Below are 12,004 nucleotides of genomic sequence, written 5' to 3' on the forward strand. Positions count from 1 at the left end.
CTCACTGCCAATGAGTGCTGTGTTCAGCAATATTTATTTCAAGACATTCGTTATTTTCACAAGGAGACACAAGGGAAGCCGGGCCCTCCAGAGATAGCTACAACAGTCTCCAGCAAAACATTTTTCCCCTGCTAATATTGCTCTGAAAATACAGTGCAGATTTCCATATGTGATCCTGTGAATTTTGCTTATTTCCAAAGCTTTATTCTTCCAAGGAGCACACAGATCTTTCTGTGGCAACCTGCTGAACTCACTGGGGCCTGGACACAGGAGAATCTTTTCATTGTGTGAAGATCATTACATTCAGGGAATAAAGTCCCAGGCTGTTTTTAAAGGAAGATTTTGCACTGCTCTAACTTGACTAGTATTAATCAACTAAGTGATCTGAGAAGATGACTTACTCTTTTATTTTTTTCTCTGTCTTTGCAGTAAAAAATGTGTCAATCTTATCGTTGTTAAAGGATTTCTCTAGTTCATAAACAAGACTCTGCTCTTACTAGTACTTAGTTGAGAAGAGATCTTTGTAAAAAGGAAAGATCTTTTCCTTCTAAAATTGCTTTTAAAGTGCTGTGTTTTGTAGTAATGCTGTTTAACTTTGCAAAGTACAGTCACCATTGCAGGAGTTCAGCTATAACGTAATAACTATAGTGTTGAATGTCTCGAGCTTTCTTCCTGGTTCCTCCATAGCTGATACAAGTTGTCAGTACAGAACTTGCTCCTAAGAAAGAAGCAATTAAGACTTTCCCTCTTCAGGAATTTTCAGAAGAGACCAAATCCAAATCCTGCAAAGGTGTTGAATGCTCACGACCATCCTGCACGAATCTTAAGAAGGATACAAGTCATCTATATATCTCTAGAAGCTCTCAAAAATATGGAAGATTTTAGCTGATAGGAGGAAAACAAAGAGCCTGATATTTAGAAATTTAATCACACTTGTGATTTCACAGTAGGGAATGGGACAGTTCCCACTTCCACTAATTGGGCTTCAGATGATGATACTTCCCATGATATGCAGGCAATAGCAAACACTCTGAATGATGTCCATATCTTTTCAGGGTTATTTTCAACAAACAGTACTCTACTATGGCTTTTACACCAATGCTACAATCAGTAAAATAGAGAATGGTCCATCTTACAACATGCAGCTGGCCTATTTTTTCACCGTTGGAATATATTTTGTCATCTGTTTTCTTATCTTGTTGTTCAGGTAAACTAGCTGTATATTCTTATTTCACTTACATTAAGGGGGGAAAAAAATCCCACAGAAAAAAAACCCACCCTGTAAATGGTTGGCAGTAATAATTACCTGAGTATGTTTCTGGAAGTCCTTATTTCCAGGTCTAGAGTTAAAGTAGAAGTTTCTGCTCAAAAGACAGTCTCCAGAAATCAAACCTTTATTAGACAAATGAAGAATAACTGCAAAATAGTAAGGGGCACACAGAGAATCCCAGTTCAAACCAATGAATATCATGATCTCCCTTTTGTAAGCTGTTGTTCCTAATATCTTCTGGTATTGATGTGGCCTTCCAGAGGTACAGATTGGCAGCAACAACTAGGAGAAGGAAATGTGAGACTTGTTTCTTACATGAAAGTTTATTTTCCATGTCTTCTTATGTGACATGCTCTGACAGAGGTTCAGTAGCCTTGGGATGGGATAGAAAAACTGACAAGTCTCCCTTCTTGCCCTGCTGTACAGACTTGATGCATTTCCCCATTACGCATCTCACAAATTTAATTTTCATTGCAGCATGGCAAAATCCTTCTGCAGGAACTTCATTAACCCTCAGACATACTCTGGAAATGCTAGCAAACTTCTCTGCACTTGGGACTTCAACATAACTAATGAAAAAGCCGTGAAGTTGAAACAAAAGAATCTCAGCACACAAATAAAGGTAGAAAACACAGGAGGTACAAAAAGGTAGAAAAGTACAAAACTAGCATGCATGAGTCACTCTGCCAGAGACTTATTTGTGCATACAAAGTTGTGTGTGCACATACAAGTCTCTGACAGAGAGACTCAAGCATGCTAGTCCTGTGACTAGTAGACTTAAGTCTTCCTGACTGTTAAGTTTCATTTGGTTTGAACTCCGGGGGTTGGCTTAGCTACTTGTTTTTCTTTTCTCTTTAAGCTACATATAAATATTTGTATGCTTCTGTTCTACTGAATGAATCTCTATGACTATTAAATATTTGCCAAACAGAATATTTCTTCTGTTTTTCCTTCCTGCTGCTTAACCATTTTGTAAACAAAAGGCAGGCTTGTAATATTGTATGCGAAATACAGTGTAAATGTCAGGAGATAGGACTTTTAGGATAGGAACACAAAGTTGTCCCATAAACGTTCCCAGGATATTAGTCGGCCCATCTTCTGGAGAAATAATATTTCATTCAGTCGCTCAAGCAGTTACTTGAAACAAGTTTTGCTTTATGCTGTTGACTAAGGAATTCTTCATTAGGAATTGTTTTCTTGCAGGAAGACCTCACTGAAGTAAACCAAGAAGTTCTAAATTTTTCTGTAAAAGAGACAGTTATTCGTATTATTATTCATCTTGCTTCTTGGGTTGCTTCCCTGGGAACGGCAGTAGCTGCTTGTGCTGGTGTTTACTTCTTCTCCATTAATAACCTAAAGGTAAGGGCAGATTTTGCAGTCTGTTTTTGGAGATGCGTTTTTCCACATGGGTATCTTACACTGAATGCAAGCCGGGGTCTCTTCACTACGAGGACTGTAGGGAAGCATAGCTGTTGTTTCTGCCAATGCAAACACAAATTCTGCCGTACCTAAAAAACTGTTTTGCAAAGACTTGCACCAAGTGGGACTGTGGCAGGAGCGTAGGACCTGAGGGATCTGAGCAAATCTCCAGGAGGGAGATCCCTCCTGCTTACCTGGGCTCACAGCTGGCTAGGGATAGCACAGCTGGTGACCTTGAAAGAAACAGTAAGAAGAAGCCTCAGCAAGGCCTGCCTCTCCTTTGCCTAGGAGCTGCTTTTAAGCTGGGGTTCCCACCCTTGGTCACATGCAACACGGGAAGGGGAGAGGGTTGCTGTGCTGCTGGACATGGGCCCATAAGAACATGATAGTCTCTAACCTGAGAACATACAGGGAGGTGTGCCAAGTGTCTTCTCTGTGGACACAACTTGAGGCAGCATTTCGGTTAAGGCTCTAAGTTGGGGTTGTTTGGTTGGTTTTTTTTGTTTTTCCTCTCTAAGCTGTTTGTGAAAGGGCATAAAAATGACCTGGAGAGCCAAGCTGCTATGATGGTGCTACCTGTTGTCGCATCTCTCCTCAACGCATTCATCCCATTCTTCTACTCGTGGCTTGGACACCTGGAGAGATTTCAGTCTCCTGGACACCAGATATATGTCACTATTACAAGGTATTTGTTGCTGCCACCTCTTAGTGCTTTTTGTCCGAAGTTGTCTGACTCTTCTTTTTGACGGCAAGCTGTGTCTAGGTGGTGTGGAGGGCAGTAGGGAGCTATGGAGGAGAATTCATCTTCTCCAAAGGCTTCTGTACACTCTTCCCTCCATGTTTTGTCTTCTATGAGCCTTCTGGAGTGTTACAGCTCTGCATGAGGACAGGGTATGGTTTCCCTCTGTTAGGCACACTGTGACACTGGGCTTGGTTTTGTTTGTAGTTTCCCTAGATGGCCCTTGGGCCCCCAGGAAAAGGAAAGGGGAGAGAGGAGTGAGGAGGTCTTACTACACAACAGATGCATGGAATTAACAGCACATAACCCCTGGTGCCCCTCAGGCCTTCCTCCCCTGTGTGGCCCCCACAGCCAGTCATCAGCCTGTTCAGCAGAGGCTTGTGCCAAGGCTGTCATGCCCAGGTCCCCTTCTGTCAGGACAATAGAATAATGCTGCACCCGAGCTCCGAGGAGAGCTCCTGTTAGTGCTGGCACTCTGCAGTGCTATTGTTATAAAAGGAGGTAATAAGGCGTAACCAACGGTCATCCTGCCGTCATTCCCTCCAGTGAGCTTACGGACCATCTGTCAGTGCAGTTACTGTTACTTTTTCTTTTTAGAAATATCATCCTGAAGATATCAATTGTTGGAATACTGTGCTACTACTGGCTGAACATTGTGGCTGCATCAGAGTCACAGGTAAAGTTTCAAAAATAAAAATCTTTGACTTACAATGCCAGGTTAGGAACCACTTTGATAAGTGGCTTGCTCCAGCAAAGAGAAGTACATGTAGTGTCTTGGAAAGCTGAATTTGCCACCCCAACACTTTTTATTAACATGTCTAGAGAAATGAACTGTAGGAAAAAATGAATCACCCAGCTCAGGTCTCAGCTGGTTTGCAGCATTGTTCAATGAGAGGTCAACTATGATTAGTCAGGGTCTTAGCAGAACTTTGATCTGTAGCCCAAGTTTCAGATGCACAGGCATTTGGGAACAATTTTAGAATTGCATCATTTTTGACTTCTAGATATACTTTTTTTTTTTTTTTCTTCTACTTCTTAAAGTGCTGGGAAACTCTGGTTGGCCAAGATATCTATCGTCTTGTTCTAGTTGACTTCATATTTTGTTTGCTTGGCTCTTTCTTTGGAGAGTTTTTACGAAGGTGAGTACTACTTTTCTAATCTTGTCTTTAGTTAATGAATAAAAACACCAAAGACATGGTCTTTTTTTCCAATGTGAGAAAAGAAGTCCAACAGGAGCCTGGCTGTGGCACCACTGAATCTTCCTTGGTTGTGTCTACCAGGCACAGTCTCTGGGTACATGCCTTGCGTATATTGCAGCTCCTGCTTAGGAGGAGGTCAGAGTATGTACCGTTCTACTCTCCCAGTGTGTCCTTTTTTCCTTTGGAGATGGAAACACAGGCAGGGAGGAAGCCACACTGTACTCCCGTAGATCTCCTGAATGGGGTGACAGAGGACCAAGAGTCTCAAGCAGAAACCCTGGCTTTTCTGCATACGCTCAGGCACACTGCTGGCTCTCCTTGGTATGTCCCCCTGTATTTTTTTCCTCTTAGTTATGTCACTCCACAGAGCGCACACAAGTTTAAGGTCTTATTTTAGTCAGTCTTATTAAGGATGTAATATGACTCTCAAATGTAGAGTTCTGCAGCATGGTAAGTGAGAAAGTATTTTTAACTGAATGTGAATACAGCTAAGCATGTAAGCAAAAAGTCATTTAATTCTGACATCTGCTGTGTGTACCTTCCTGTTGCCAAACGTTATTTATGACTTAAGGTAGTAGAGTATTTAAATGCTTGCCAGCTCTACAGAGCATTTAGGGTTCCTGGCCATACTTGTATAGGAGATCCTTTGTTTGCCCTTTGCACAGGATGTGAACAAGACTGGTTTACAAGGTAGGACTTTGTTACCTTTATGTCAAATCAATAGAAAAGAACATTGAGAAGCCCTTGAAGACTTTCCCTCCACAGCTTTTGCTGGTGTACTTTAATCCTCCTTCTGTTCTCGTTCTGTTCAGATAGGAAACCACCTCACAGCAAAAGGTCACAGTACTGAAACTGCACTGTCAGCTGTGATGAATGTCCTCCCGTAAGCTGCGCAAAAGCACCAGACTTACAGCCGTGAAAGATTAAAAGTACAATTACTTGTATTTATTTGTATATATTCAGGGTAACACCCTGCAAGCCCAGCCTTGAAACATGATTGATGATGCAGCTGATGAGGTGGTACCAAGACCTGTATTCAAGCAGAGATGGGATAGTTACCAAAATCTTTACTGTTCTTGCTACAACAAGCAGAAACTGAATCTTCCCAGCTCAGGAAAAATGAGGTGATAAAAAGGGATTGTTGGCCCTCAGTAGGAATCCTCTGGGTACTTGCTTACCAGTGTGTCTCAGCTACTTGCAACCTCAGTTAGTTTAAAGTAGAACATACTTCAGGATATATTAAGAGTATCTGTCTACAAGATTTGGTTTGTTTGTTTGTTTGTTTGTTTGTTTGTTTTATTAAGCCTGAAATTTTTCAAGACTCAGGAACTGAAAAGCTGTTACAGTTTCGTACTGAGGCCGTTTCAACTGTTTAATCCATAAGCATAAGCGTACTTTTCTGATATAGTTAAGAATCCTTCCCGCCCCCCCCCCCCCCCTTCTTTGAGTTGCATGAAAAATATCCCAGGTCTTATTTCACCCCTGCTGTGTGTTATGGGGATTTGCTTTTGCCAAATTCTGTTTCATTTTTATGTGCTGTCTAATCAACAAGCTGTGGCTGCTTTGCATGACATGTGGTTAATGCAGCCTCTGAGTAATTTGTCATTGATGCTTCTATTCAGGAGGTCGTTTATGGAGATTTTTATAAAGGGTTTTATCATTTAGTGAATGTGCTGTGTTGTTCTTTTCCCCTCAGAATTATTGGGACTACAGTCTGTGTGAGCCTGGGGCTGCCAGAATTTGATATCGGACGAAATGTTTTAGATTTGATCTATGCACAGACTTTGACCTGGTAAGTGGTGCCTTTATGGCCAAAACTTCATTTGCACTTAAAAATACCATGGAACATTCTTCTTCAGACATTTCTGAGTGCTTCATATCACAGGGGAAGGAACAGGATAAATGCCTGAGAAGATCATATATTAAGTACCTTCGTAAGGATCGTGACTTGCCAATTCTCTTTGTAACTATGCAGGTAATAACTTTAGTCAGTAGTTTACCCTGTGGCCGCCTGGTCTGGCAGAAACCCATAAAAGGAACATCCTAGAGTTTTGTTTACTTCCCCACTGGAATGGTGTTCCTGTCGAAATAGTCTCAGTATTAAACCCTGGAAAAGATTCCTTATTTCTAAGAATGAGTACGTTACTCCAATTACAAGAGTTTTGCAGATGCGTATATAGATATTTATGTTTGAAATTGTGTATTTTTAAAGGTTAACTTGCTGTTACAGGATCAATGTACGTTTCCAAATAACCAAACACTAAATGTATATGAAGTTAGTGTGATATTTTCTGCTTTCGGTGCACTGAGAGCTCTGTGGTGAATGGTGAAGATTTAACTTTCCTCTTATAAATCCTTTCTGGTAGGATCGGTATCCTCTTCTCACCTTTGCTGCCTGGTATCCAGATGATAACATTTTCTGTAGTATTTTATGTGAAAAAGGTAACAAGCTTTACATGTATTCATCACAAACTTACACTGTCTGAAATCTGGGCAGAATTTATAGCATTAAAGTGCTGGTTTTGTCTGGAGGCTGTGGGGTTTTGCATTTAGGGGAGCAGTTTGGTTGATTGGGTTTTGCAGGGGCGGGATGGGGGGGTTGCTTTAAAGGAACACAATTTAGATGCACGCCCTTGAATTACATACCTGTGAAACTTGAGACGGGGAGAAAGTGTGGAAGGGTTATAGGAGGGGTTAAGAGCACAGTTACAGAGGGAAGTGAATAAATTAATAAAATTAAAGGCTGGGGAATTAAAGGTGTGCAAGTGCCTACATCAATATAGACACTCAGCCTGTGGCTGTGACTTTGGCTTCTCGCTCACTCCCCAGCAATGCCCCCCCATGTTATCTAAGTGTAAGCAGGGTGATTCAGCTAAAGATCATGCTGGAATTTTCTTCTTTTCAGAATTCTTTGTCTCAGTAGTATGACTAGATGATAGATTGATTGTTGGGTCACTGAACAGTTTGTAGTGTTCAACGTAGAAGAACAAAGCTATAGCTAGAAATAGTGGTTCAGACTTCCCTGAATGGTGGGTTTGCGTACGCTGCAACAGCAAACTCTACCCAACGGAGTCCTGAAGAACCCATCAGAACCTCATTTTGCCTCTTACTATTTAAAGACTATATTCTTGAAGTTTTCTAAAACTACAGTGTATCTATCAAATTCACATAAAAGAAGTTCTTGGAAACTTTTGCTAGATGCTATTCCAGCAATTGCCACCAGCAGTTTCAGTGGAATTGACTTAAACCGAGTTGAAGTGGCAGGTAACACCATTCCAAGAGTCAGTGTACCTTCATCTCTTTAAAGGTCAGTCTGATGATGAATTGCCAACCCCCTCGCAAAGTGTGGAGAACTGCTCAGATGACAACATCCTTCCTGTTCCTGCTGTTTTTCCCTTCCTTCCTTGGAGTCCTCTCTGTCATTGGAGTCACTGTCTGGAGGTATGGAAGGTCACTGGCATTCACACCTACTATGTTATGCTGTGTGACCTGATACCAGGCAGAGGAACCTGCATTTTTCTGTAGAAAGAGCTATATTTATTGCTAATGGAAGGTTTCAGATGTTCATGAGGTGTTCTGTATGCTGAGAACAAGACATGCACTCAGTGAGTTTGCAAGAATATGCTTAATGCAGTAACTTGTCCCATAAGAAAGTGGGAGGAGAAACAAAGTTACCTTGAAGTTTTGAGTTCCTGTTTAAACGTCACAGCAAATTTTGGCTTTTCCTCCTCCTTAAAAGTTTCTGTGACCTAGTCCTAGTTCCTGGCCTTATTTATGTTATGCGCCATACTGGGTCTGCAGTGGAGAAACACCTGGAAAAACTCAATTGAGGTCAAATTCTGGATTATTTACAAACTTCAGAGGCTCTTTTTGCAGGGAGTGCTGACCGCTAGATAATGCATCTCGGTTGTTACCAGTATTTTAAAGTTGCTTTGTTTATGTGTATGTTACTCTGGTCACAGTAATGAAGGCAGCATGGATACCCCTCTTCTTTTTCTCAGCAATTCTCAGCCACATGATTTTAATATTTAGTAAGACAGGTGGCTACACATGAAACCAGGTGGGATTAAATATTTCAGAGCAAACACTTCCAGATGGTGAGTGGGAATTTCAGACTGTCTGGACTGGTTCAATTTCAAAGCAAACAACATTTTCCTATTTCAGTCTACGTGAAAATGTTAATTCTTGCTACAGGCTGCCTTAGTTCACCACATCCTGTTGTTACTGAAAACCTGTAGTGACTCATGTCCTTGAAGGCAAGGTGGAACGATGGTTCCCTTAAGCACCTGTGGTGAAACTTTGAAAATCCAGATTTTCAGTTTGCTGTAGCTTGCGCTACAGTGATTGACTTGTTACATTTAGGTCAAGATTGTGTTTATAGGGCTTGGTACTGATCCATTGCAGTGAGGTCTCTTATCTCTTGCTGCATAGACTGGGGTGGGCATTTTAATGGCTGGAGAGTGACCCAAGTTAAAAATCAAACATAGATCATGGAAGTTCCCTGAGGGTCCAAAGAGAGCAGAGAGCTACAGCAAACTAACGAACATCTTGATGTACAAAATGACAATATTAACTAAATCACTGGTTAATATGTGAAGCGTTAAGTAGCTGTTTTCTCACACTTTCAGGTTAAAACCTTCAGAAGAATGTGGTCCTTTCAGAGGTTTGTCTTCTATGTATGCTGCAGTCTCTGAGTGGATAAAAATACTGGAAAATTACACTCCCTCAAAATGGGTAGTGTGGATCTACCATAACTTAATTACAAGTGAACTTTTCTTCTTCATCCTCTCCGTTCTTGTCCTGTAAGTACCTGCTAATGAAAAGCACTGGGAAAGGACCTGAAGTGGGAAAAACTGGCTATGACATAGCCATTCTTCATTAAAAAAAATATAATTGCAAAGTGCATTTTAAAGCATCAGAAATGATTAATATATTGGAAACTCATGTATTTGAAGTACATAAAAAAGTTATAAAACTTATTCCTTTTATATTAGGATGCCAAAGCTCTTTACAAACCAGCTTCATGCTAACCCTAGGATACACTGCTTTCAATTGAATATTTCTAGTTTACTGCTGCCTAGGCTCCAGATCTTATTACCACTGGCACGCTTAGCTTTAGGAACATCAGCAAAAGGGAACATGCTGCATACAGTTGGCAGGATAAATTGCCTTCCCCAGAAATCTGGCAGATGGTTGCTTTGTCTTTTCTGACCGCTTCTCATCAGTGGAGTCATTAGAGGAGATGATACCAGGTAAAGATCAGCTGAAGTACTAGAGGGACACTGCAGGGGACGGGCACAAGCGGCATGTTAGTGAGCACACCGTATGGGGAGCTGCTAATAAGTAGGTTACAGTCTGCTTCCAGCTAATCTCAAGTAAATTCACATACTGTCCCCTTGGCTGAAGGAAATAATTTTGGCAAAACCAGCACGTGTATATTAAGCTCTGTGCCCACTGGTAGGGTCTGATGTTGTAGCTGTGCTGCTTGGTATTTCTAGTGTGGACCATGCACATCTAAGAGCCCAAACCTGTTCTCGTAAAACAAGATCCCACTCGTTCTAGTGGGACCAGGGTTGGCCTGGAAGCAGTAAGTGTTCAGTGTTGTGATTTAATGTCCAGGCACGTGTCTAAGCAAATGATACAAAGTTGGATAAGAACATTAGGTTCCTATTTGTTATCTGAAATGCACCTTGTATTGTTGACTTACTTTAATTGTAGGTAATTTATGGATCTTGAATACAAGTCCATAAATCTTTGGGTCTTTTCCAAGAGAATGTCTTAAGCAATTTCGTGTGTTTGCCATTCCTTGCATAATTGTATACGTACATTTTTTTATATATATGTATATATATGTGTGTATAGATACGTGTATATATATCTTTTAATGGATAAAATAAACAACTTTCTGTTTAGGCAATGACTAGGAGGAACTACTCATGGGTATGAGTGCTTATATATTGGACTTTTTTGTTGTCGTTGTTTAGAATTATTACTTACCTTTACTGGCAAATAATAGACGGAAGAAAGACCATGACCAAACTCTTACGTAAGCAAATTATTAATGTAAGTTTGACTTTCAGCTTTATCTTTTTTTAAAATTTGCTTCCTTGTTGATTGTCTCATCCTGCTATTGTGGAGCTTTAATCTGCTTTTCCCATGACAGTGCAAGGGAAGGTGGGAGCCCTCTCTCTCTCTGAATTCTCTCAGTGCCAGGAGGCACACAAGGCGCGAACATCGTTCTTCCACTTCGATCGGTCTGCGGCTGCGTGCTCTGGAGTCCCAAGGGCCACAGCACAGTCTTCTGTTGGTTTTTTCCTCAAGACATGACCGATCCAGTTCCATCTCCTCCTCCTCACTTCATTACTGATTTTCTCCATCTCCGAGTTGATGCTCGTTGTTTCTGCAACTCTTTATTTTTTTTTCCGGGAGGAGGTAGTTGGCCTCCTGCCCAGCCCCCATGACTTGGAGGGCCAGTGGTTTTTCTGTCAGGGTGGCCTTCCCTTAGGCTGCGTTGGTTCGCGGCACCTTCTTCAATTTTATCCGGTGCACCCTCCAGAGAGGGATCCCCTATCCACCACCCAGGGGACGCGCCTTCTAGCCACGCAGCCCCAGCCGAAGGAGGTGGGAGCCCTCCCCCATGGGAATCGCAGGGAAACTTAACACACAGAGTTGTTGCAAAATCGTTGTATCTTCAAGCTCTGCTGCTGCAGCTCCCTCTGTAGAGAGATTATTTTGGAACAAAAGGAATTTTAATGATTATTCTGGTCAACGGTTACTCATACGCCTTGAGCTTCTCAAGAATGATTAGTCTGTTCCAGCTAATGATCAAATATGTTTTGACCATAGGAAGGAAAAGATAAAATGTTTTTACTTGAAAAACTACGGGCACTGCAAAGGGCAAAACAAACCCCATCTGCGCCAAGAAGAGAAGCCCAGCAGGTCAGTTCGATAGTTCAGGTACTGCTGTCCCAACTGTGTGCTTGGTACGATTTCGTGGGGTTCCTCCAGCCTTGCAAATAGGCTGCCATTTTGGGATATGTCTGTATTTAAAACTCCATGTAAGTTGATTGATTACTAGTTAACTCCAGACAGCAAAAGGATACCGTGGAAGTTCCCTAACTCTTTGTTCCAGACTGGAATTTAACCTGGGAAGGATATGTCACTAGACATTATTTATGATTATGAAACTGCAAGAAAACATTCCTATCTAGGAGTGCAGTTTTCGGCCACACTTGAACCTTGCCTAGACTGGGTTTCCTTAGGGGTTTATGGTTTGTGCCCCCAATCTTCAGCTGAGGTCAAACTGAGTGCTTTGACCTAACCCATTTTAAATCCCATACAACATCCAGATAGACATCTAGCATCTTAAACTTGAAT

General features: G+C 41.5%; 1 protein-coding gene across 10 annotated transcripts in view; it reads left to right on the forward strand.

Annotated features, from left to right (window-relative positions):
* Nucleotides 1–12,004, forward strand: part of TMC5 (transmembrane channel like 5) — a 36,163-nt gene that overhangs the window by 21,894 nt on the left and 2,265 nt on the right. For 8 of the 10 annotated variants that reach the window (XM_082313476.1, XM_082313477.1, XM_082313478.1 and 5 more), the window contains 12 exons: nt 1,056–1,207; nt 1,748–1,892; nt 2,474–2,629; nt 3,208–3,374; nt 4,026–4,104; nt 4,470–4,567; nt 6,324–6,419; nt 6,994–7,069; nt 7,935–8,068; nt 9,256–9,429; nt 10,612–10,690; nt 11,474–11,566. In XM_082313476.1, the coding sequence (XP_082169602.1) occupies nt 1,056–1,207; nt 1,748–1,892; nt 2,474–2,629; nt 3,208–3,374; nt 4,026–4,104; nt 4,470–4,567; nt 6,324–6,419; nt 6,994–7,069; nt 7,935–8,068; nt 9,256–9,429; nt 10,612–10,690; nt 11,474–11,566 (1,449 nt within the window). The remainder of the gene's footprint in view (nt 1–1,055; nt 1,208–1,747; nt 1,893–2,473; nt 2,630–3,207; nt 3,375–4,025; nt 4,105–4,469; nt 4,568–6,323; nt 6,420–6,993; nt 7,070–7,934; nt 8,069–9,255; nt 9,430–10,611; nt 10,691–11,473; nt 11,567–12,004) is intronic. The other 2 variants (XM_082313483.1, XM_082313482.1) reach the window with 1 other exon arrangement.

The sequence above is a fragment of the Platalea leucorodia genome (genome assembly GCF_965183815.1).
Source record: "Platalea leucorodia genome assembly, chromosome: 5".
NCBI classification, from domain to species: Eukaryota; Metazoa; Chordata; class Aves; order Pelecaniformes; family Threskiornithidae; genus Platalea; species Platalea leucorodia.